The 23,126-nt window shown below is 43.2% G+C and overlaps 1 protein-coding gene across 2 annotated transcripts; it reads right to left on the bottom strand.

The window, feature by feature from the left end:
* Window positions 1–12,592: 12,592 nt before the first annotated feature.
* Window positions 12,593–20,248, bottom strand: LOC125128845 (C-reactive protein). Of its 2 annotated transcripts, XM_047782990.1 has the most exons (3): window positions 20,096–20,159; window positions 14,027–14,149; window positions 13,262–13,636 (listed from the first exon to the last, which is right to left on the bottom strand). In XM_047782990.1, exons 1-3 carry the CDS (start codon window positions 20,157–20,159, stop codon window positions 13,545–13,547), a joined length of 279 nt encoding a protein of 92 aa, XP_047638946.1. In that variant the 3' UTR covers window positions 13,262–13,544. The 2 variants fall into 2 exon arrangements, with proteins under 2 accessions (XP_047638945.1, XP_047638946.1); XM_047782989.1 differs by having other exon boundaries at window positions 12,593–14,149; window positions 20,096–20,248.
* Window positions 20,249–23,126: the final 2,878 nt, after the last annotated feature.

Below are 23,126 nucleotides of genomic sequence, written 5' to 3'. Positions count from 1 at the left end.
TCATAAAAGCCGTTCTGAGAGATGTCGGTGAGATTGTGTTCTTGAATTTGGAGTTCCAGCAGTGGCCTCAAAGGAGACCCCAGCTTGTCACTTTTTTTTTCACTTCCTTTTTGTCTTTTTTAGGGCCATAGCATGGCATATGCAAGTTCCTGGGTTAGGAGTCCAATCAGAGGTGCAGCTGCCAGCCTATACCAGAGCTACAGCAACACTGGATCCAAGCCGCATCTGCAAACCACACCACAGCTCACTGGCAACACTGGATCCTTAAGCCGCCGAGTGAGAGGCTAGAGATGGAACTCAAATCCTAATGGATACTAGTGTTGGATTCTTAAACTGCTGAGCCACAATGGGAATTCCTATCACTTCTTTTTTTTGTTGTTTTGTTTTGTTTTTGTCTTTTTAGGGCCGCACTCAAGGCGTATGGAGGTTCGCAGGCTAGGGGTGGAATGGGAGCTGTAGCTGCTGGCCTATGCCACAGCCACAGCAACGGCCCCATCTGTGACCTACACCGCAGCTCACGGCAACACCGGATCCTTGACCCACCAAGCACGGCTAGGAGTTAAACCCTAGTCCTCATGGATACTAGTTGGGTTTGTTCCCACTGAGCCACAACAGGAACTCCAGTTCTCTTTTCTATGTGAAACACCGACTGACACAATCCAGTCTAAAATTTTTTGTAATAAAGTACTAGTAGAGAATTCCCACCTGTGCCTATTTATGGTAATATGAGAATAATCTTTCCCAATATATCTGCCTACATTTTATCTATCTGCTTATGTACCTATCACCTACATATCCATAAAAATGTTTTTGCAAAATGGAACTATGCTGCACATGCTGGCCTGCAACTTGTTTTTTTCCCCTGAACCATTTTCCTGAATGGTAGATGTGGATATATCTCAGTATTTTTTAATAGCTACCCAGTGTTCTGTAGTATGGTTGTAGCATATTATTCAACCAATTCAAAAATTCCCTATTGATGAGCATGTGCGTTTTTCCAAATGTTTGCTCTGAGAACTCTATAATGCATATCTTTTTACATATTTCCTTAGGAGCTTTGATTTTATTCATGTAGGATAGATTTCTATGAGCAGAATTACTGGGTGAAAGAATACGAGCATTTCAAAATGTTAATAGATACTGTCAAATTAAATTCCAATAAACTTCTACAAATTTATACTCCCAGCACAAATGCGTGAAACTGCTTATATTTCCATAACCTGCTAATAACTGGATATTAATGACTTTTTTCCCAATCTAATCATATTTAAAAACTAGCATGCTGGAGTTCCCGTCGTGGCACAGTGGTTAATGAATCTGATTAGGAACCATGAGGTTGCAGGTTTGATCTCTGGCCTTGCTCAATGTGTTAAGAATCCACCGTTGCCCTGAGCTGTGGTGTAGGTCACAGACACAGCTTGGATCCTGCGTTGCTGTGGCTCTGGCATAGGCCAGCGGCTACAGCTTCAATTAGACCCCTAGCCTGAGAACCTCCATATGCCACAGGAATGGCCCTAGAAAAGGCAAAAAACAAAAACAAAAACAAAAACAAAAAACTAGCATACTATCATTGCCTTTAAATTGCATGTCTTGGATTGCGTGTCATTTCAGATTTTTACTGGCCATCTGCAATTTCTGTGCTGTGATCATCGTTTCACACGTACCCTTTGCCCATTGAATTAATTTTTTAAATCTGTTCATAAGCGCTATTACCCCTTTGTCACACACACGCACAGAAAGAGGGAAGAGATTATTCTCCCAGTTTGTTGTTTGATATTTGTTGTTATTTATATTGACTTTTGCTATAGCAAGTTTTTTATATAGTCATGCCTTTCCTTTGTTGCTGAGAAAAGTCTCCATGACCTTGATATTTTACAAATGGTTTCCTAAATTTTTAAATGCTTTTTGGTGTTTTGTTGTTTATATAGAAAGATTTAACCCACCAAATTTTTAACTTTATGTATTGTACAAAATTAAGATTTAGTTTTGCTTTAGTTCAAATGCATTGCCATCACCAATTATTGTCTAAGCCATCTTCTCTGTTGAGATTTGGTTTTACTCCACCTATAACTGGATCTGTCTATGAGTTCCTTTTTTTTTTTCCCACTGTACAGCATGGGGACCATGTTACACATACGTGTATACATTCTTTTCCTCCCATTGTTCTGTTGCGATGTAAATATCTAGACATAGTTCTCAATGCCACACTGTCTCTGAGTTCTTATTTGTGTTTCCCTGGTCTAGTGTCCACTTCCTATCCAGATGCCATATTAATTTGATTCTATTGCTTTATAGATAGTAAGCTCTGGAATCTATTAAAAAACAAGTTCCCCTTAATATTTTTTTTGGAAAAATTTCTCGCTGGGTGTAACATATTATTCTTCAAGGTCAATTTCTGATTTATTTTCTTTTATTAAAATAAGCTGGAAATTTTATTCAAATTAAATTACATTTATATATTAATTTAAGAATGACTGACATCCTTGGAATGATTGGGATTTTATAATATATAGTCTCCCCAGCCAGGAATATGACATCTTTCCAATTTATTCATATCTTATCCTTCAGTAACACTCCTCTTTCCTTCATATAGATCTTATGACTTCCATTAAGTTTCTTCCTTAAGAGATTGACAGTTCTGCAGAATATGACAAACTAGCATGAACTCGTAGCTCCCTCCCTTGAACTCTGGAGAAGACACAAAGTGACAGGGAGGTTACTGGATCCTAATATGAAGGGAATGAGAGAAATGGTTGGGAAAATGAGTGCTTGAGCCCCTGTGTGAAAGGAAAGAAGGTTCTGGCAAAAGGAAGCTATGCTCTATGACTGGGAAAGTGATGGGAAGCAGTTTCCTAATTGGGCCTTTTAGTCTCTTGCCCACACTGCCGTGGGAGGATTATTGCCCATCCCTTCACTATGGCTTGGTGAGAAGGCAGCATCACCAGCACAGTTCTAGCTCCAGCCCTAAGTGGCACACTCACAGTGGGGTGACTCTACCTGAGTGAAGAGTTGATAACAAGAAGTGCACACAGAAAAAAAAAGGGGGGGGGGTTCCTGCTGTGGCTCAGCGGTAAAGAACTCAACTAGTATCCATGAGGACTCGGGTTCAATCCCTGGCCTTGATCACTGTGTTAAGGATCCAGCATTGCTGTGAGCTGGGGTGTAGGTCACAGACATGGCTCGGATGCCCTGTTACTGTGGCTGTGGTGTAGGCCAGCGGCTACAGCTCTGATTCTACCCCTAGCCTGGGAACTTCCATATGCCACAGGTGTGGCCCTAAAAAGACCACTGAGCATTCCCTCCCATACCTTCCCCCTCATCCCTCACCCAGTGGAAGAATCAGTCACAGTAGAGGAAGACAGCCTCTGGAAAACAGAAGTACTGAGGGCAGAGATATGAAGTGGGTAGGGGATACTGAAGGACAAGATCACTTGATGGGTGGAATGAAGTAAATGGGAAGTGGTTGAGACCATACTACGATAGTGGAAGCTCTCTACTCTGGGATGTACCCCATTCCCACTCTCAAACTCACCAACAGGAGAACAAGCCAGGGCAGAAGATCTTATCCCTGCATCAAAGTACATGTTACCTGTCAAGGTAGCTGATAGTTCCAAAAGGCTGTGATCTTGCACAGAAAAATGTTAGCATAATAGGTCTGAGACTGTTATACTCGGAAAGGCCTGCTTACAAGGCTGGACTTTCGCTTTTGCCATAAGAAGACACAAGGGTATTTTTTTGAAAACACACATGCACACAGAGCAAACACCATACTTAATCACAAATCATTGAAAACATTCCCCTTGAGATTAGGAATAAGAAACTGACAGTGACAATTACCATTTTCACTCAAGTGAAAGTGCTACACAGTAAAATGAAATCAAAAATAAAATATGAGTCCATACTGATATGAATAAAAGAATGAATTAATGACGAGAAGAGAGATTTTTTCCTTTACAGTAGAATATCATTAATAAACTAGAAGGAATGATGGAATTAGAAAATCACCATTTGACAAACTATCACAGTAATAATTCATCTAAGAAACATTGAAGGATGCTAAAACTAGTGAGTGAAAGTTTGATGGGGAATGGTATATTTACATAGTCTGAAAGTATTTTTTCACAACATATTTATTCATTGTGAAGAGGAAATCAGTAATTTTAAATGGAGAAAACCAAATGAAACCACTTTAATCAAATGATCAAGTAACAGGACAAATCAAAATGTGTTCCTCTTGTTGGAATTCAGTGAGAAGTATACAACCTCAATCTTGTGATATTTCTGCCAAAAATTTATAACCTGACTCCAACCATTAGAAAATACCAGGTGTGGAGTTCCTGTCGTGGCGCAGTGGTTAACGAATCCGACTAGGAACCATGAGGTTGCGGGTTCAATCCCTGCCCTTGCTCAGTGGGTTAACGATCCGGCGTTGCCGTGAGCTGTGGTGTAGATTGCAGATGCGGCTCGGATCCCGCGTTGCTGTGGCTCTGACGTAGGCCGGTGGCTACAGCTCCGATTGGACCCTAGCCTGGGAACCTCCATATGCCGCGGGAACGGCCCAAGACCAAGAAATAGCAAAAAGACCAAAAAAAATAAATAAATAAAAAATAAAAAAAAAAGAAAGTAAATACCAGGTGTGAGAGTTTCCTGGTGGTCTAGTGGTTAGGGTTCAGCACCTTCACCACTGTGGTCCGGGTTCAATCCCTGATCTGGGATCTGAGATCCCACATCAAGCCACTGTGCACCCAGCCAAAAAGAAAAAAAGAAAAAAGAAAATATCAGGTAAACCCAAGTTGAGAAATACTCTGGCCTATAGCCTTCAAGTGTTAAGGTTATGAAAGTTAAAAAAAAGGACAAGAAAGAATAGGAAGTGCTGCAGTTATTGAAGGAGACTAAAGAGACAAAGAAACAAATGCAACCCCATCCTCCACTGGACCAGTTCGCTATTGTGAACAAAAAAAGAACAAAGAGAGTCATTCATCATCCAGGTATATAAAGGGCTAAGTCGCAATTCACTGTGGATGCCCACAGACAGTGTGCCCTGAAGGCAATTTAGGATGGGGAAAAAAACAGGATGAGGATCTCTGTGCTTTGGATAAACAGACCCTTAGATAGTGAGAAGTACCTCTCAGGAAGAATTTCAGGAGTTTCTGTTGTGGAGCAGTGGAAATGAATCCAATTAGTATCCATGAGGGTGTGGGTTCAATCCCTGGCCTCGATCAGTGGGTTGGGGATATGGTGCAGCCGTGAGCTGTGGTATAGGTCACAGACACAGCTCGGGTCTGGCGTTGCTGTGGCTGTAGCGTAGACCGGCAGCTGTAACTCCGATTCGACCCCTAGCCTGGGAACTTCCATATGCTGCAGGGGTGGCTCTAAAAAGCAGAAAAAAAAAAAAAATTCAATGACCCAGATGCTTGCATGTTCCCATATATAAAAGAGCACTAAAACCATGAACTTGAGATGGCTGTGCTTTGTGACTAGCAGCAATCTTTTACCAAGATGTATGCTTGACTACATGTATTTTCTAGCCCCAAAATATCATGTATATGCTGACTCCTCCCTGACCTCTTCAGAACATTTTCTCAGAGCTACTGAGAGGCTGTCTCCCAGGCTATAGTTCCCAGTAAGGTCACTGAACAAAACTTAAGTCACAACTTTTTTGTCTTTTTAGGGCTGTACCCACGGCATATGGAAGTTCCCAGACTAGGGGACGAAACGGAGCTACAGCTACTGGCTTACTCTGCAGCCACAGCAATGCCAGATCCAAGCTGCATCCAAGACCTACACCAGAGCTCACAGCTCACAGCCACACAGGATCTTTAACCCACTGAGCATGGCCAGGGACCAAACCCAAATCCTTGTGGATACTAGTCAGGTTCTTAACCCACTGAGCCACAACGGGAACTCCCTCAGTCACAACTTCTGCATTGTGTGTTTTCCTTTTAGTCGACACTATACACTTGATGTCTTTGGGACAGTCGAAACTTGAATAGGATATGTAAATTAGAGAATAGCAATGTGTTGATAGCTCTCGATTTTGATGGCTGTGTTGCAGTTATGTAAGTGATCTTTGTTTGCATGAATTACCCTCTGAAGTATTCCAGGGTGATGGGTATAGGGTCGTTGGGGAGGAAGAAATTTTCCTCTACTATTCTTGGTTCTTTTGGCTGATCTAAGAATTAAATTAACCTGAGACAGATTAACAGGAGAAAATCAAAAGTTTAAATAACAGGTATACTTGGGAGAGATCCAGGAAAATGGAATAATGAGCCAAAATGGCTCAAGATACCTCCTTGAATACTATCTCCAGCCAAAGACAAAAGAAAGATGTTGGGGGCAGGGGAGAGGCGTGGGGAAGAGGCCAGGAAAACACCATAAACAAGAATAAAGTTGTTACGCAGATTTGCGTCCTTGCCTTCTCCATTGATAAGAGGTTTCCAGAGATTTGGAGTCAACCTTCTCTTCCTGGTACTGAGAGGGAAGCACCCTCACACAAGGAGACATCTAAATCTCTCTTACAAAAGGGAAACTTCTCGGTTTTCAGAGCTTCTCTCCTGTTTGATATTTCCTTCTTTTTTTTTCCTTTTGTCTTTTTAGGGCCGCACCTGCAGCATATGGATGTTCCCAGGCTAGGGGTCACCACAGCTCATGGTAATATTGGATCCTTAACCCACTGAGCGAGGCCAGGGATCGAACCTATGACCTCATGGATATGAGTCAGATTCATTTCCGCTGAGCCACAATGGGAATTCCTGCTATCTCTATTTTTAAAATAGCCAACTCAGAGTTCCCTTGTCGGGCAGAGTTAAGGATCTGGTACTGTCAGTGCTGCAGCTTGATTCAATCCCTGGCCAAGGAACTTCTGCATGCCACTGTCGAGGCCAAAAAGAAAAAATAGCCAGCTCAAAATAATCAAGATGTCAAAGAGGTATATTTTGAGGTTGTATATTCTACTTTCCTTCATTATACCTTTTTTTTTTCTTTTTTGGGGGGGATTGTCTTTTTTTATCATTTATTTATATATGCATATATATTTTCCTACTGTACAGCATGGTGACCCAGTTACACAAACATGTATACATTCTTTTTTCTCACATTACATGTTCCATCATAAGTGACTAGACAAGTGTTCCCAGTGCTGCACAGCAGGATCCCATTACTGATCCATCCCAAAGGCAACATTCTGCATCTATGTACCCCAAGCTCCCTAATGGTCACACTCGGATTCCCCAAGCCAGGGATTGAATCCGAGCCCCAGCTGTGACTTAACACCACAGCTGTGGCAAAACCAGATCCTTTAACCCACTGAGCTGGACTGGGGATCAAGCCTGTGCCTTCACAGCAAGCCGAGCTGGTGCAGTCGAATTCTTAGTCCACTGAGCCACAGTGGGGACTCCTTCCCTTCATTATTCTTTGATAAGAGAACCCGGCCAAAGTTAAGCATAACAGGTCAGCACAAGCATTAAATATACAAACACGCACACATTGGGGAGAAATCTCCCACCTATCAAGAAATTCATTGTGGAGTTTCCGTGTGGCACAGCAGGTTAAGGATCCAGTGTTGTCACTGCTGTGGCTTGGGTTGCTGCTGTGGCGTGAGTGTGCTCTCCAGCCTAGGAGCTTCCACATGCCTCAGACGTGGCCAAAAATGAACAAATAAATAAATAAAATTTCACTGTGCTACAAAATTCTCCAGATCCTTGAGGAAAATTCATCAATATGTATTCTGCCTCTTATTATGGAGATTAGCCTTCGGAAACACTTCTGACTCAAAAATTTAGAGGTTTGTGGTGGTCTGCAGTCAGCAGATTTCTCCTGAAGTTACCTGATCCTTCTACTGTCTGGTCTATTTATTCTTAGTAATTTTTAAATTTCCATTTCCCTACCTGCTTTATTCCCAGAAGCTTACTCTGAATCCAGTGCAGACTCTGTGGCTGGTGCCTCCCTTTTCTAAGGAACAGGCCATTTATAACAGGCCATTCTGTGAGCAAAATTATGGTTTTACAATTTCTCGCTCTTTTAAGTATTTCTTCATCCTCAGCAGCATCCAAAGCATTTCTTCGCTGTTGCCGCCTCCTCCAGAATTAATTAATTCATCAAATATTTATGGACAAAGTACTATGAGCCATACCATTCTAGAACCTGGGAATACAATGGGAAATAATGTCTCTGCTCTCATGGAATTTACAATCCACTAGGGGAGGAAATAAGAAAGATCCAACTCCCTCCACTCTAAGTTTTTCTCAGATGGTGATATTTGCTAGAAAACAATAACAGATAATAAAAATGACTGGGTAAGTTCCTTTCTAAGAAGCCTTCTCTCTCTCTCTCTCTCTTTTTTTTTTTAGGGCCACACCGTGGCATATGGAGGTTCCCAGGCTAGGGGTTGAATTGGAGCTGCAGATGCCGGCCTGCACCACAGCCACAGCAATGCAGGATCTGAGCCGCATCTGCAGCCACACTGCAGCTCATGGCAACACTGGATCCTTAACCCACTGAGCAAGGCCAGGGATCAAAACTGCATCCTCATGGATACTAGTTGGGTTCATTTCCTCTGAGGCACAATGGGAACTACCCTAAGAAGATTTCTGATCAGAGACAAAATGAGGTAGAACCAGCCACAGGAGGGTCTGGAGGAAGGGCAAATGCAGAGTCTTTGGGCAAACAAGCCAAGCATATTTAAACTCACTGTAAGTTCCAGGTGTGTGTTGTGGTGGTTGTTTCGGTGGTTTTACTGCTTATTTCAAATGTGTGTCTCCACATCACAAGCATTCAATGTATGTACATGGAAGAAATGAACAGACAAAATAGCAGAAGGGCTAGAATTGCAACTGACAGCACTTATGGCATAAACCTAGCCAGAACCCAGGTTGGGACACAAACCGTGTGTCTGGACTTGAACCAAGCCAAAACCCGGACTGGGACTGAACCCACAGGGGGTTTTTTTGTTTTGTTTTGTTTTTTTGCTTTTTGCTGTTTGTCTTTTTGCCTTTACTAGGGCCACACCCGAGGCATATGGAGGTTTCCAGGCTAGGGGTCTAATCAGAGCTGCAGCTGCTGGCCTACGCCAGTGCCACGGCAAAGTGGGATCCAAGCTATGTCTGCAACTCACGGCAACACCGAATCCTTAACCCACTGAGCAAGGCCAGGGATCAAACCCACAACCTCATGGTTCCCAGTCAGATTTGTTAACCACTGAGCCACGATGGGAACTCCTTGAAGGCACAGTTTTTAAATTAGAATCACTCACCCAGTGTCTGGACTGATCGAGGTTCAGGTTCTTTGTGCCTCTGAGCAGAAGAAATTCAGCAAGATACAAAGTGATAGGCAAGAAATAGATTCATTAAGATAGGACACTTGTGAGAGATGCAAGCGGGCAGTCTCTGCCCCCAGAATTAAGTGGGGCAGTGGGGGTAGGAAAAGATTGCCTCTTCCTCTTTCTTTGAGTAGTAGCTCCTCCTTGGTATCTGATAAGAGAGTATTTGACCCTATAAGGTCAAACTTGGACTGTCACGGTGCTTATCAAATCAGCAGAAGGGTGGTCCTTAAACTCCTACCCTTGGTCTGAGCCTGAATGTAGGCCTCACCCCATCCTCCACCCAATGACCTGAGGCATATCTGAGCCTCCACTAGTCAAGCAAGTCTGCCTCCTTCTGATGGCTTTCTTAAGCAATTATTGGCTTACAGTGAGCTCCCAAAATTCCCTCGGGTTTCCCTCTCTAACTATGGTCCCATATTGGAACTTCCACAACTACCTGTGTAACTATCCTACTCCATCCCCTATCAGAATCAGGGAATGAGGGAGAGATGTCTGAGGCTGTGTGGGGATGGGGGTGGGGAGGCAGAAGTCAGGAAGCCTTGAGGACCAGGTTAAGGGTTGTAATTTATTGCAAGTGCAATGGGAAACCTTTGTCCTTAGGAGGGAACTTGATCTTATTTACATTTAAAAAGATCAGCTTAATGGAAATAGGGAAGCTTGTGTGGAAAAGCTTCCTCTTTGAGCCTGACCTACCAGCAAGAAGTCTGTGGACTCTGAATTTGTGCTGCACAGTTAGCACTTGCAAAGCCTAGCTCTCACGGGAGTTCAGCGCTGACTCCGGTGACCTGCAGCCCAGCTCCGCCCGGGCCACCACCTTCCTTCAGATTTAGTTTCCAGACCCAAAATGACCTGGGCTATTCAATGATACAGAAACCTTTCTTTCCACCTTCTTTTCCTCAGAGGTTTGATTCCACCTCCTTTCTCCCTGTTCTTTTGTAGCGAGCCTGCTGCTGAGCTGGGGATACTGCAGCCCACTGTCCACACTGATGCTGCTTCTCTTACTCCCCGTAGGACCAACACGGATCAGATCACAGCATCTTCCTTTCCTTTTCCATTTCCTGTTGTTCTGACTGTCCTTTTAAGTCAATTTCATCCTCCCTGACTTCCTGACTTTCTCCTAAAAATCCAAGGGAGACATTTCTGACCACGTGCCAAATTCTGAAGGCTCCTCACCCTCTCACTCTCATCTTCATTCTGCGGCAGAGCAAATTTGTTCTCTGTAGCCACAAGCTTTCCAGGTACCTTTCAAGTGTTTCCCTTGTTCCTTAAGTTTGTGATAATTTCCACGACTTTTTTTCTCTACCACAAGCTGACACATGGTTCACAGAGTCAGAGTCTTTCTTCTCTATCTATTCAGTGATGAATCCCTTCAACCTACGGGGTCTCTGATCCGGAGCCTGAGTCTTTGAAATCCCCAATGGTGGGCCAGCTGACAATATGATGAGGTCATTGTAGGTAACATGCGCTATGCACCAGCTATGCACCCGTGAAGTTGGTCCTATGCCCCCATTTTAGAAATGAGGGAATCTGAAGACAGTATTTTAGGTAACTTGCTCAACCTTAGGAGATGGAACTAGGATCTGAGCTCAGGTAATCTGCTATCTTACAGCCTAGTTGAAAGGTCATGGGGAAGTAGGGGGGAGCCTATATGACACTGAAAATGAGCCATGAAGATGTACAGATAAGACCTTCAGTGGCTCTGATGGGGATGGAGTAGAATAGTTACACAAGTAGTTGTAGAAGGTCCCAATAAGGGATCATAGATACAGAGGGAAACCTAAGGGGCTCTGGGAGACCCCTGTAAGTTAATAATTGCTCGAGAAAGCCATCAGAATGAAGAAGGCTTACTTGACTAGTGGAGGTACAAGATATGCCTCAGATCATTGTGTGGGAGGCAGGGGGTGGTGATATGAGGCCTGCATTCAGGTTCAGACCAAGGGCAGGAGTTTAAGGACCACCCTTCTGCTGATTTGATAAGCACCATAGCAGTCCCAGTCTGAACTTATAGAATCAAATATTCTCTTACCAGATACCAAGAAGGAGCTACTACTTGAAGAAAGAGGAAGAGGCAATCTTTTCCCACCTCTACTGCCCTTGGATTATAAAACTGTAGCCCACCTAGTCCTCAGGCCAGAGCCTCCTTGCCTGCCTGCTTGCATCTCTCACAAGTGTCTTAATAAATCTATTTCTTGCCTATCACTTTGTATCTTGCTGAATTCCTTCTGCTCAGAGGCACAAAGAACCTGAACCTCAGTCAGTCCAGACACTGGATGAGTGATTCTAATTTAAAAACTGTGGGTTCAAGTTCCAACCTGGGTTCTGGCTAGGTTCAAGTCATAAGTGCTGTCAGTTTCAGCTCCTCTTTGACCTTGAACATGAATAAAGCATATTGAAAGGAAGAGGCTCTAGTTCCATGCATCAGTGCTTGGCACCCACAGTACAAAGGCCAAAGATGTCAGGCACCAGGACTCAATTCCTTTTGTTTCAAATATATCCCAGCTCTTGGAGGACTTCCCAATTTTTAAGAGTTGGAACTCATGGATAAGCTTGCCCTGATTGCCAGTATAACCCTGTCCCTGACAATGGCAGACCCTGTGTGCTATCTTTGAGAGGTTGTCCACTACTTTGCTGCTGCTCTAACAAGTCTGAAGTCTGCTCAGCTCCTCTTCCTGCTGCTTGCAGGTGGGGGGACCATAAAATATGGAATCTCTCAAGAGAGAAGGTTCTATCTCTCTCTTCATGCCCCTGAAGGAAGCATGAGGGGACAATTTCATTTCTTCCCTGTGGGTTCTCCAGGAACAGAGAAATGGACATAGCACTGAAAAAAAAAAAAGTACCACATCAACCTTATGGCTGAATTTTCCCTTTCACCCTTTTTAGGTTCTTTTGGCTCATCTAAGAATTAAAATGACATGAGACAGATTAACAGGAGAAAATTTTAATTATGTATGAATGGAGGCCCCATAAGAAAAATGAGATGCAAGGACAAGTCAGGCAACTGGGCTTATATGCCACTGTGACCAAAGCCTCTCTGTGTCCCATTCTGTTAATCTGTCTCATGTCACCAAAAAAAAAAAAATCTTCCTCTGGAACACTAATAGGAAGGATAGGTTTGAAAAAATAGAAACTCAAAATATAAGGATAAAGGACACAGATAAAAGAGATCTGGGTGATGACAAATGAGAAGAAAAAATAATGGAAAATTCACATAATGAAAATTGGTGACCCCAAAGAAAAAATAGAAAAAATTAAACAGAAACAACAGCAAACACATTTCTTTTAGATTTTTGGATATTCAAAATGAAAGAATTAAAGATAATTCTAATATGTAATGACCACATCTTGATGGTGGGGGAGAATGCTGGAAAAATTCTATTTCTTCATTCTTTAGGTAATTCAATAAAACACAATAAATGGGGTGGATGTGCCTATAAATGGAAATAAAAATGTTGGCAGGACTAGGCAGTTGTCTAGGAGAAAAAGAACTGGCTCTTTTGTCTTTGAGGGCTGCACTTGCCGCATATGGACATTCCCAGGCTAGGGGTCAAATCGGAGCTACAGCTGCTGGCCTACACCACAGCCACAGCAATGCCAGATCTGAGCTGCCTCTGTGACCTACACCACAGCTCACGGCAATGCCAGATCCTCAACCCACTGAGCAAGGCCAGGGATCAAGCCCGCACCCTCATGGTTCCTAGACAGATTTGTTTCCTCTGAGCCCCAATGGAACTCCCTCACTTGCTTTTAAACATGCATTGAAATGCATCGGCTCGCAACCTCAGCTGAAGGAATTGGAATCACTTGGAGAGGTTTAAAAAACACATGGATGAGGAGTTCTCTTGTGTTGCAGCAGGCAGGGGATCCGGCCTTGTCACTGCTGTGGGGTGGGTTGGATCCTTGGCCTGAGAACTTCCACATGCTGCAGGTGCAGCCAAAACAAACAAGCAAAACAACAACGACAGTATCAAAAACCCATTGATGCTTGAGTGTCCCCCCACCCCCCATCAGATTTAATTGGCCTGGGATGTGGCCTGCTAGCTCTAATGTGCAGCCCTGTATAAGATCCTCTGCTTGGCACAGCCCCTTGTGCTGATGGAAAAAGAGCGGAGAACGGAGAAGGCAAAAACAAGAGCCCAGTGTATTGGACTGTAAAACATCAGAGCCAGAGACAAGGGGAACATAAGGTGTAACCCCAGGAGGCACCTTTGGGATTCACAAAAAGGCCTCAGGGCCACAGCTGGGGCTTGACATACACCTCGCCACTCATTTCATACCTCAGCGCCCGCCAGTTAAGGACATTAGGACTGAAGGTCCCACCAGCATAGATGGTGCTAATCTCCTCCGGTGACAACACATAGTCCCACATGTTCACATCTCCAATGTCCCCCACCAAACACTGGTTCTTCTCAAAGCCCCCAGCAAATGCATCTTGCTCCTGCCCCAGGATGATGCTTGCCTGTGTCCCCAGAGAGTAGCCCCTCTTCAGACTTCTCCTCACCATGGGCTTCCCGTCCACCCAGAGCTCTGTAATCCCTGAGGTGGACTCCCACGTCATACAGAAGTGCATGGGTTCGGAACTCTGATGAGGCTTGAAAACGACATCGGCACCACCCACGGATATACTGTACACAGCAGTCTTTCCTCTGAAGAGGAGGATCTCGTTATACTGGGTCTTTGTGGCGTAAGAGAAGAGGCTATAGTCACGGTTCAGGTCGGTATAGACACGCAGGCACACAGTAAAGGCCGTGAGTGGTTTAGTGAGCCTTGCAGTCAGACTCACAAAGGAGTTCTCCGACTCTTTGGGGAAGACAAAGGCCTTTCCGACCATATCTGTAGGATGAAAAACAGAGAGGGGAAATGTCAGCAGCAGAGCTTTGTTTAAAAAAAAACCAAAATTCGACTGAAATTTAAAGATCTAATTGTCTTTATTCAACAATTCATGAATCAGGCATCTCCTTTGGCAGATACAAAGGGACTTCGAAGACTTGGACAAAGCAAAAGATTTTATAGATAGAGGAGGGTGGAAAGAGGAAGTTTCCAGCAAAGAGTGGGTTATTTCAGGCAAGGTCACCGTCCTATGGGGAGAGAAAGGGATTTTATTGGGTGGATTATCTCATTAGAGAAGCCAGGTAATTCCAGACTAATAGAAATTAATACCAGGTAATTCCTGGGAGAGGCTGAAACTGCAATTAGGCTAAGTATTAAATCTTGGTTTGATGACATGGGGCAAACACAAGTGACTCCATTTTGGGCTAGCCCTCTCTCTTTCTCTTTTTTAGTAGCAGTGCCCCCCCTTTTAATCAACTTGAGAGATGTGTTCAAAATTTAAGGCATTGGCCCCACTTGATAGCTACTGCTCTGTAGTTCTTGTATCTCTGACCGATCCTGTGTAATATTCACAGGTCATGATGTTTTCTCAGTGAATCACTGTGGCATTCAGAGTTTCAAATTTTTTTATTTGATCATTTTCTTCATTCCTTTCCTAATGTAGGGAGATCATTTTCTTGGTGATTAGCAGCTGTGAAACATGCATTTAAAGCTTGTGAGAGGGAGTTCCCTTCGTGGCTCAGCAGTTAACGAACTTGACTTGTATCCGTGAGGATGCAGGTTCAATCCCTGGCCTCACTCAGTGGGTTAAGGGTCCGGTGGTGCCATGAGCTGTGGCATGAGTCCCAGACATGGTTCAGATCCTGCGTTGCTGTGGCTGTGGTGTAGGCCAGTAGGCTGGCAGCTGTAGCTCCGATTCGATCCCTAGCCTGGGAACATCCACATGCTTCGAGTTCAGCCCTAAAAAAGGAAAAATAAATAAAATAAATAGAGCATGTGAGAGAATACAGCATGCCAGGAAGATGACTATGACTATCACAAGCAGGATTATTCCAAATGTTTGCAGAGCACATTGGAGGTCTGGTCCCCAAGATTCAAAGCAATCGAAATCCAACAAGTTAAAGAGGAGTTCCCATCCTGGCAACTAGGAACCATGAGCTTGCGGATTCGATCCCTGGCCTCGCTCAGTGGGTTAAGGATCTGGCATTGCTGTAGCTGTGGTGTAGGCCAGCAGCTGTAGCTCTGATTAGACCCCCGGGCGTGGGAACCTCTGTATGTCATAAATGCAGCCCTAAAAGGACAAAAAAAAAAAAAGTTTAAAAAAAAGACTCCATTGAAATGGTCACCTTTTTAAGCAAAATGGCTTGCTCAGTGATCTTTTGTAGCTGAGTCTCAACTCCACCAAATGTATGAATCCAAGGGCATGAGATGGCATTGCCTAGCGTACAGACACCTCCTTCCTCAGCTAAGAGACAATCAAGGGTTATCCTATTGCAAGAACAACTTTGGCCAGAGAGTCTAAGGATTTTTGTTGGACAGCTACTGCTTTAGCAGTGAATTCTGCAATATTTTCAAGAGTTAGGGAGTGGTTCCTGATTATAGCCTCCTTTGTATTCATTCCTAGCCATGGAAGTCAGGACCTGCCAAAGGAAGCAAATTCTGAATCATGAATGTTTCCTGGTAGGTTCTTTCTAACTAACAATGTAAATTCAGAGGAGTTAACCAGTGAGTTCTATTTGTTTGTTTGTGGACAGTTAGGGGCACAGTTAGATACCCTAAGAGGCAGTGCCTGGTTATATGCCAGCCATCTAGGCATTTATAAGACCCAAGGAGAATGACAATCATCACAGACAAAGATGAATCCTGTCAGGACACAAACCACTCCTGCTAAGGTGACACAGTTAATGAACCCTAGCGTCATGGACCCATCAGAGTTTTTGATGACAAATAGCAGTCCAAACAATGACTCCCCTTAGCAGTGGCCCGGGAGATATGGATAATGGCGTTATCTTTCTAGGCAAATGTCAGCATAAAGGAAAGAGAGCAGAAGAGAGGGCTTTGTGTTTAGTTGAAGCGTGAAGTGATCCAGTGTCTTGGGTGGAAGCAGTATATATCAATGTCAGCTAGTTCTGTTCCTCATCTATTTGATTTTAATGTCTCCAGCTGCTGCGCAGGACTAGAAGTCAAATGGAGGCTTCTTCTACTGTGAGATGTGTACCTAAGGTTCAAGTCCCTGAATTTTGGCCGCTACTTGTATAGTGAGGAGGACCTTCCAAAGAGATTCAAGGCAGTCTTTGTTCTTGGTGATTCCAAATCAGAATGGCAGAAAATTGGAATCATTCATTAGAGAGTCATAGCCAAATTCTTTAGAAAAATAGAAGAATTCAGGATCCAGTCCAACTTTACAGATAGATAACAAAACTCCAAAGACAATTAATAGGATTAAAATTTAACATCTAGAAAGGTGCATATATAATTTTTCTCTATATAATATCCCCTTTTTAAAATCAAAGATAACCACAGTAAAACTAATTTGTTTGCATTCAGCTTGGCCTGATTATTTACAGAAACACAGCAAGAATAGTGATTGATCATAGAAGCTCTCTTGAAGACTGCTCTGTTGGAACCTTGTAAAGCAAAGTACCAGACTGATTTTTCTGAGGGGCTTCATTGGTTCCAGAATGTTAATATCAATACCTTAAAACTGTCTGGGCACATCTAAGTCTATGCACATCTCCCTCAACTATGACATTTCTGTCAAAGCCTTGCAATATAACCAGTATTTCCAATTGTGTCCTGTTACAAGCAGAACAGACTCTTATTGAATTTATGTAAATGACTAACTATAATGCCATGAAAAGAATATTCAAGAGTTTTCAAATTCAGGAGGGATCAGTTAGAGAGAAAAAGTAAATGTTTCATCTTTGTTTGCACAGGTATACGTTGCCAAATTGCTTTAAACTGTAAATAGCTTAAGAAAAAAGGTTTCCTGAAATCTGGTGAAATAATGATTAAGGAACCAGTAATGTTTCCAACCAAAAAATCCTTAAAAAATTATAATCATCCTCCTTAATTCATTCAGTCTCATGCAATTAATATATGTTGGCTTGAATCCAGGTTTTCCATTAGTTTTATAAATTCTTTTTTTTTTTTTTTTTTGCTTTTAGGACCAAACCTGCAGCACATGGAAGTTTCCAGGCTAGGGGTCAAATCAGAGATAGCTGCTGGCCTGTGCCACAGCCACAGCAATGATGTGGGATCCTTAACCCACTGAGAAAGGCCAGGGATGGAACCTCCATCCTCATGGATACTAGTTGGGTTCTTAACCTGCTGAGCCACAATGGGAACTCCAATTTTTAGTTAATTTTAATTTCTCTTTGGATATTTAAGAGAATAATATAGCAGCTTACAAGAAAAACCCCTCAGCATCTCATCACCTCTGGGAGGGACCCATATAGGACCCTCCATGGAAGGTAGACATGGGGTCTGTAAGGCAACTTAGGTTTAGAGTCATGTAAAAACAATTCAGAGGGAGGATTAGTAGACTGAGCACTCAATAAAGGAGGGATAAGAAAACACTGGAAAGCACATTGGTCTTAGAGTTTTGTTTTAGGTACTTTCTATGTTTATTTCATTAGCCTTTTGCAGCACATTTTTAAAGGAAGCTATTTTGGAATTTGGAGGCTTTGGGGGGCTTCTGCATGCTGATTAAAATAGATATTCTTTTCCACTTGTTTGACTTGAGAGTGCTTGCTTTCAAGCGCAGTTTTTTTTTGTTTGTTTGTTTTTTGCTTTTTTTAAGGGCCACACCCAAGGCACATGGGAATTCCCAGGCTAAGGGTTGAATCAGAGCTATAGCTGCCAGCCTGTGCCGCAACCACAGGAACCACGTCTGTGACCCACACCACAGCTCACAGCTCATGACAACGCTGGATCCCTGATCCACTGAACAAGGCTAGGGATCGAACCTGAATCTTCATGGATACTAGCAGGATTTGTTTCCGCTGCGCCACAATAGGAACTCCTCAAGTGCGCTTCTTAAATAATCTTATCGAATTGGAACACTCTCTATAATGGCCATTGTAATTCTAGATTGTTTTCAGTAAGACTTTTGCCATTTTTGTAGGTATGTACAGCTTCCAGGACTATCATTCATAGACATAAAATAAGCAGGTATACTGGAAGATGGTGTCTAAACTCTTTGTTTTTTGGGGTTTTTGTTTGTTTGTTTGTTTGTTTGTTTGCTTTTTAGGGCTGCACCTGCAGCATATGAAGGTTCCCAGGCTAGGGGTCCAATTGGAGCTGCAGCTGCTGGCCTACATCACAGCCACAGCAACGCGGGATCTGAGTCAGGTCTGCAACCTACACCACAGCTCACGGCAACACCAGATCCTTAACTCGCTGATTGAGGTCAGGGATCAAACCCGCAAGCTCATGGTTCCTAGTCGGATTCATTTCTGCTGTGCCACGATGGGAACTCCAATTCTTTCTTTTTGGTCACATCTGTGACAAGCAGAAGTTCCTGGGCCAGGGATCAACTTGGCATAGCAGTGGCAACACTGGATCCTTAACCACAATGCCACCAAGGAACTCCTGGGCTCAACTCTGTTGAATTCAAGAATTCCTTTTTTTTTTTTTAAGTAAGCCTTTGGATTTCTCCTAGTCAATAATACCTAAGAGAAATGTGCCACTGGGCTGTGGATTGTGTAGTGTTTTACAGTATACCTCATTGCATGGAAATTTTCTTGAGGTTGGCAGGTAATCTAGTGTCTATCTAACCTGGGTTCCATGGCCAACTTATCCTAACAAGGGAGTCTTAGCATTAGGTGGTGAACACCCCAAGAGCTTTTTAAGTGTCTGGGCTATGCTTACCAATTTTATGGCTTCTTTTTGTTAACTTGTAAGATTTCCTATTAGCAATAGCTTTCATTTATTAAGCCCAGTCCAGCTTAAGTTGGACCAATCTGATCCCCAACCCAGTCCATTTTTTCAGTTGGACCCAGCACAACTCTGGCTAGAAGCCACCAGCTGTTCCCAATGTGGACTTAGAGGGTTGGGGAAAAGACTGAATCAGCAAACGCCAAAGAATGGGGACTGCAAACTGGAGTCCCTCACAATGGAGAACTCCAGACTGAGCCATTGGTCATTCCCAACGTGGAATCTGGGGAGATATCAAGGCTGAGATGTCCAGTCAAGTAAGGAATTGACTGGCAAGCCAGTTAGATCAGGAGCTTGATGCAAAGAGAGCGGAGCTCAGAACATAAGCAACTTACCCTGGACCCCAGAGAAAAAGATAGAACTCAAACCGAACAACGGGCGGTCCCGTTTTTCTCGTTTCAGAAAGCGTTGGAAGTCATTTCTGGATTTCATCGCTGCAGACAAATCTGTTAAATTAAGTCAAATTCACCTGAGTAAAGCTAAAGATCTAATGGGCTTTTAGTCCAATGATTCATGAATCAGGCTGCTTTCCATCTACCAGACAGAAAGGAGTTTGGAGGAGCTGTACTAAATGAAAGTCTTTTATAGGCAGAAAGGGGTAGAAAGAAGAAATTTTTAGCAAATGGCAGATTAGTTCAGGTGAGATCACCTTTCTATGGGGGAAAGAAAGAGACTTATCTGGTGGACTACCTCACTCGTCCTAACCAAGTAATTCCAGATCGACTGGTTAAAGGTCACGTTCTTGGGAGAAGCTGAAGCAGCAATTAGATTAGGTATTAAGCCTTGGTTTGCTGATGGGGGCACTTATCTCAAGTGATGCCATTTTGGGCCTGTTGTCTCTTTTCTAACCTTGTTAGGCCACCAAGATGTATTCTCTCGCAGATTACACTGAGGAACCACAGACTGCCCTCTTGCCCAGACCACAGCCCCTCCCCCATGCCGGCCATTAACCTGGCTTTGCACAGGCAACCTTGATACCAAAGCCCAGCTCCCATCTGGAGCAGTGCCTACCTGTCTGGGCAAAAGCATTAGAGAGGCTAATGATGACCAGGAGACACAGTGACAGCTTCTCCATGTTCCCTCCCTGTGGTCACCGTTCCCAGAATCTGGGTTATCCTCCTGGAAAGAGCAGCAGTAGCTGAGTTATCCCAGGCTCGGATGTCTGAGAGCCCTCTGACTCAGGTCTACTCCACTTTGACCTTTTATGTGCCATAGTCAGATTGTCTCACCTGATGGGTAAATGATTTTCCAAAATTGCTTCTTGGAGTCATGAATCAAAGCTCTAAGAGCAAATAAACCAAGACAAATCACAAACAAGAGATCAATATGGGTCATTTATTGGAGGCTCCATGGTGCCTACTAGTGTTCCCACAGCTCTGTATGGCCGTGCTTAGTGAATTAAGAGTCACGTCCTGGGGATCCATTCTGGATACATGATGTAAAAAATTTCAGAGGAAAGGGGGAGGCATTTTATTCACAAAGGCAAGCATAACCCCACTTAGGATAGTGAAAAGTTAGAAAACTGGGGCATATTTAAGTAAATTGTATACATCTACACCCACTAAATAGAATGGATAGGCATTTAATGTGTGGGTTATGAAGTTAATGCCACAACATCTAAAAATGCTTATCATAGTATAATATGGGAAAAAATAATGTACATTTGTTTATACACTAATTTTTAAAAGAAGTAACTAGTTTAGAAAAAAATCTATTAGGGATACCCCCAAAAGTAAGTGTTCTCATCACAGTAATGAAATTATGAAGGCTATTTTTCTCTCGTTAACAACATTTCCATAATGAGGTTATATAGCTTCTAAAATAAAGTGTGTGTGTGTGTGTGTGTGTGTGCGTGCGCGCGTGTTTGTGTGTAATCGAGAAGCAAAGAAAGAGAAAATATAATAAAGATATGTAGTCCTTGAAGCTCCAAAAGCCACTGTTTCATTTCATGACTTGGACACCCACTCTGTGGCTATTTGGCTTTAATCCCCAAAACACTATAATTTCATGTAAAAAGAATCTTGAGCTTATGTATCATGAGTTTTTCCATTGATATTTAATGAGAAATTGATAACAGACATTATTTTTTAGTTGACAGGAAGAACAAACTAACATGTGGGTATCATATTCTAAACACACAAAAGAACAATTACCAATGATAGTTCATTTCTGGAAAGTTTTGTTTTTTAGTGATGTATGGTTAAATTTTCTTTTTAATTACCCTTTCCCAAACTCTTTGCATCTTATTTTTTAAATGTAAGACTGGCTTAAAGTAATTGCTTCAAAAGCTTTTCTCTTCTTACTCTAATTCATTTGCCCAGTTAAAGATATATGCATCATTTGAGCAGAAAAAATATGTATAGGAGGTAAAAGATTGGGACAAAGAAGGAAAGAATTTTCCCAGGACCCAAGCTACTTTCATGTAAGCCTTGGGCTTCCAAGGTCAGTCAAAGGAGGTAGCTATGAGTATGATGGGCAAACACTTTGGAAACATTATTGATTTCAAGGAGCCCATCACATTATCAGCGCTATCTCCATAAGGGGTATTCTGAACAAAGCTTAAAACTAAAAAAGAGAGAGACACAGAGAGACCTAGAGATAGGGATGGTAAGAGCTAACGCACTGAAAAGAGAAGAGAGAGAAAAAGGGAGAGAGGAACTTGAGAGACCTTTCCAGGAAGCATTTCAAAAGCCACTTCTGGTTCTTGGAATCTGCCAAAGCAGCTCTGTAACTGCTCACACCCTGTGACACTGGGTGAACTTTACCAGAAGAGAGGTGTCACAGATCAGCTGGCCATGTGCCCCAGAAATGTTTGCTTGGGAGGCCTCTCCTTTCTTTTACAGCTCCTGATGCTCCTGGGAAGACATGTAAGGACCTCAGCTTTCCTAGACATCTTGACACCTGGTTTCTCCTTGATGTGGTGTTGATCTGTTTCGATCAGATAAATACTTCCACGGTAGAGTCCCTGAGTATCCACTGGGGAGAAAGAAAAACATTGCAAGACAAACAGAATGTTTGTTATCACGGTGCAGCTTTCTCCAATGAATAAGAGCATGGTCAATATAGAGCTATCACTTTATTTAATCCTGGGGTAGCTACATTGCTAGACTCCAGGGCACAGGGAGCAAGTCTGGTATGCTCCCACCATTCAAACAGAAACCGCTGTGACATGAGCTGAGGAGGAAGCAAGGGACACTGTGGTCAGAAAAAAACACACCTCCAGTCAGAGACAACAGTAGTCTTTTCAAAGCTATCACTCAGCCTAGAATAGTGGTTCCCTGGCCTCCACTGTGAGACACGTGGCTGTCCATTGTAACCGACTAAGGAGCTTTAGAAATACAGGCCTGGGTCTTGCCACCAGAGAATCTGCCGTAATGATCTAGGGAATTAGGTCACAGTTTATGACCTGGGCAACTGGATTTTTAAAAGCTTCCCAGGTGGTTATAATATTAGCTTCTATTTTTTTTTTCTTTTTTTGCTTTTTAGGGTCACACCTGTAGCATATGGAAGTTCCCAGGCTAGGGGTTGAATTGGAGCTGCAGGTGCCGGCCTATGCCACAGCCACAGCAGCCTGGGACCTGAACCACAGCTCATGGCAATGATGGGTCCTTAACCCACTGAGCGAGGCCAGGGATCAAATCTGCGTCCTCATGGATACTAGTCAGGTTCACTACCACTGAGCCACAGTAGGAACTCCCTATTAGCATCTAAATCTGACAATCACTGGCCTAGAGCGTTTCTCATATGATCCCGAGCCCTTAATGAATGCTTCCTAGAATATGAAATTATGTCTAAGCGTGTACCTAACAGTGGAAAAGCTGACAGCTTCCAAATCAAAGACAACAGTGTATCAGAGTTCGCATTGTGGCTCAAGGGTTAACAACCCCAGCCAGCATCCATGAGGCCTCGCTCAGTGGGTTAAGGATTTGGTGTTGCCGTGAGCTGTGGTGTAGGTCACAGGCGAGGCTCGGATCCCACGTTGCTGTGGCTGTGGCGTAGGCCGGGACTATAGCTCCCATTGGACCCCTAGCCTGGGAACCTC

This window comes from Phacochoerus africanus, chromosome 6 (assembly GCF_016906955.1).
Source record: "Phacochoerus africanus isolate WHEZ1 chromosome 6, ROS_Pafr_v1, whole genome shotgun sequence".
NCBI lineage: Eukaryota > Metazoa > Chordata > Mammalia > Artiodactyla > Suidae > Phacochoerus > Phacochoerus africanus.
Note: the sequence above shows the minus strand (reverse complement) of the source record. Positions and strands in the feature narration are given on the sequence as shown.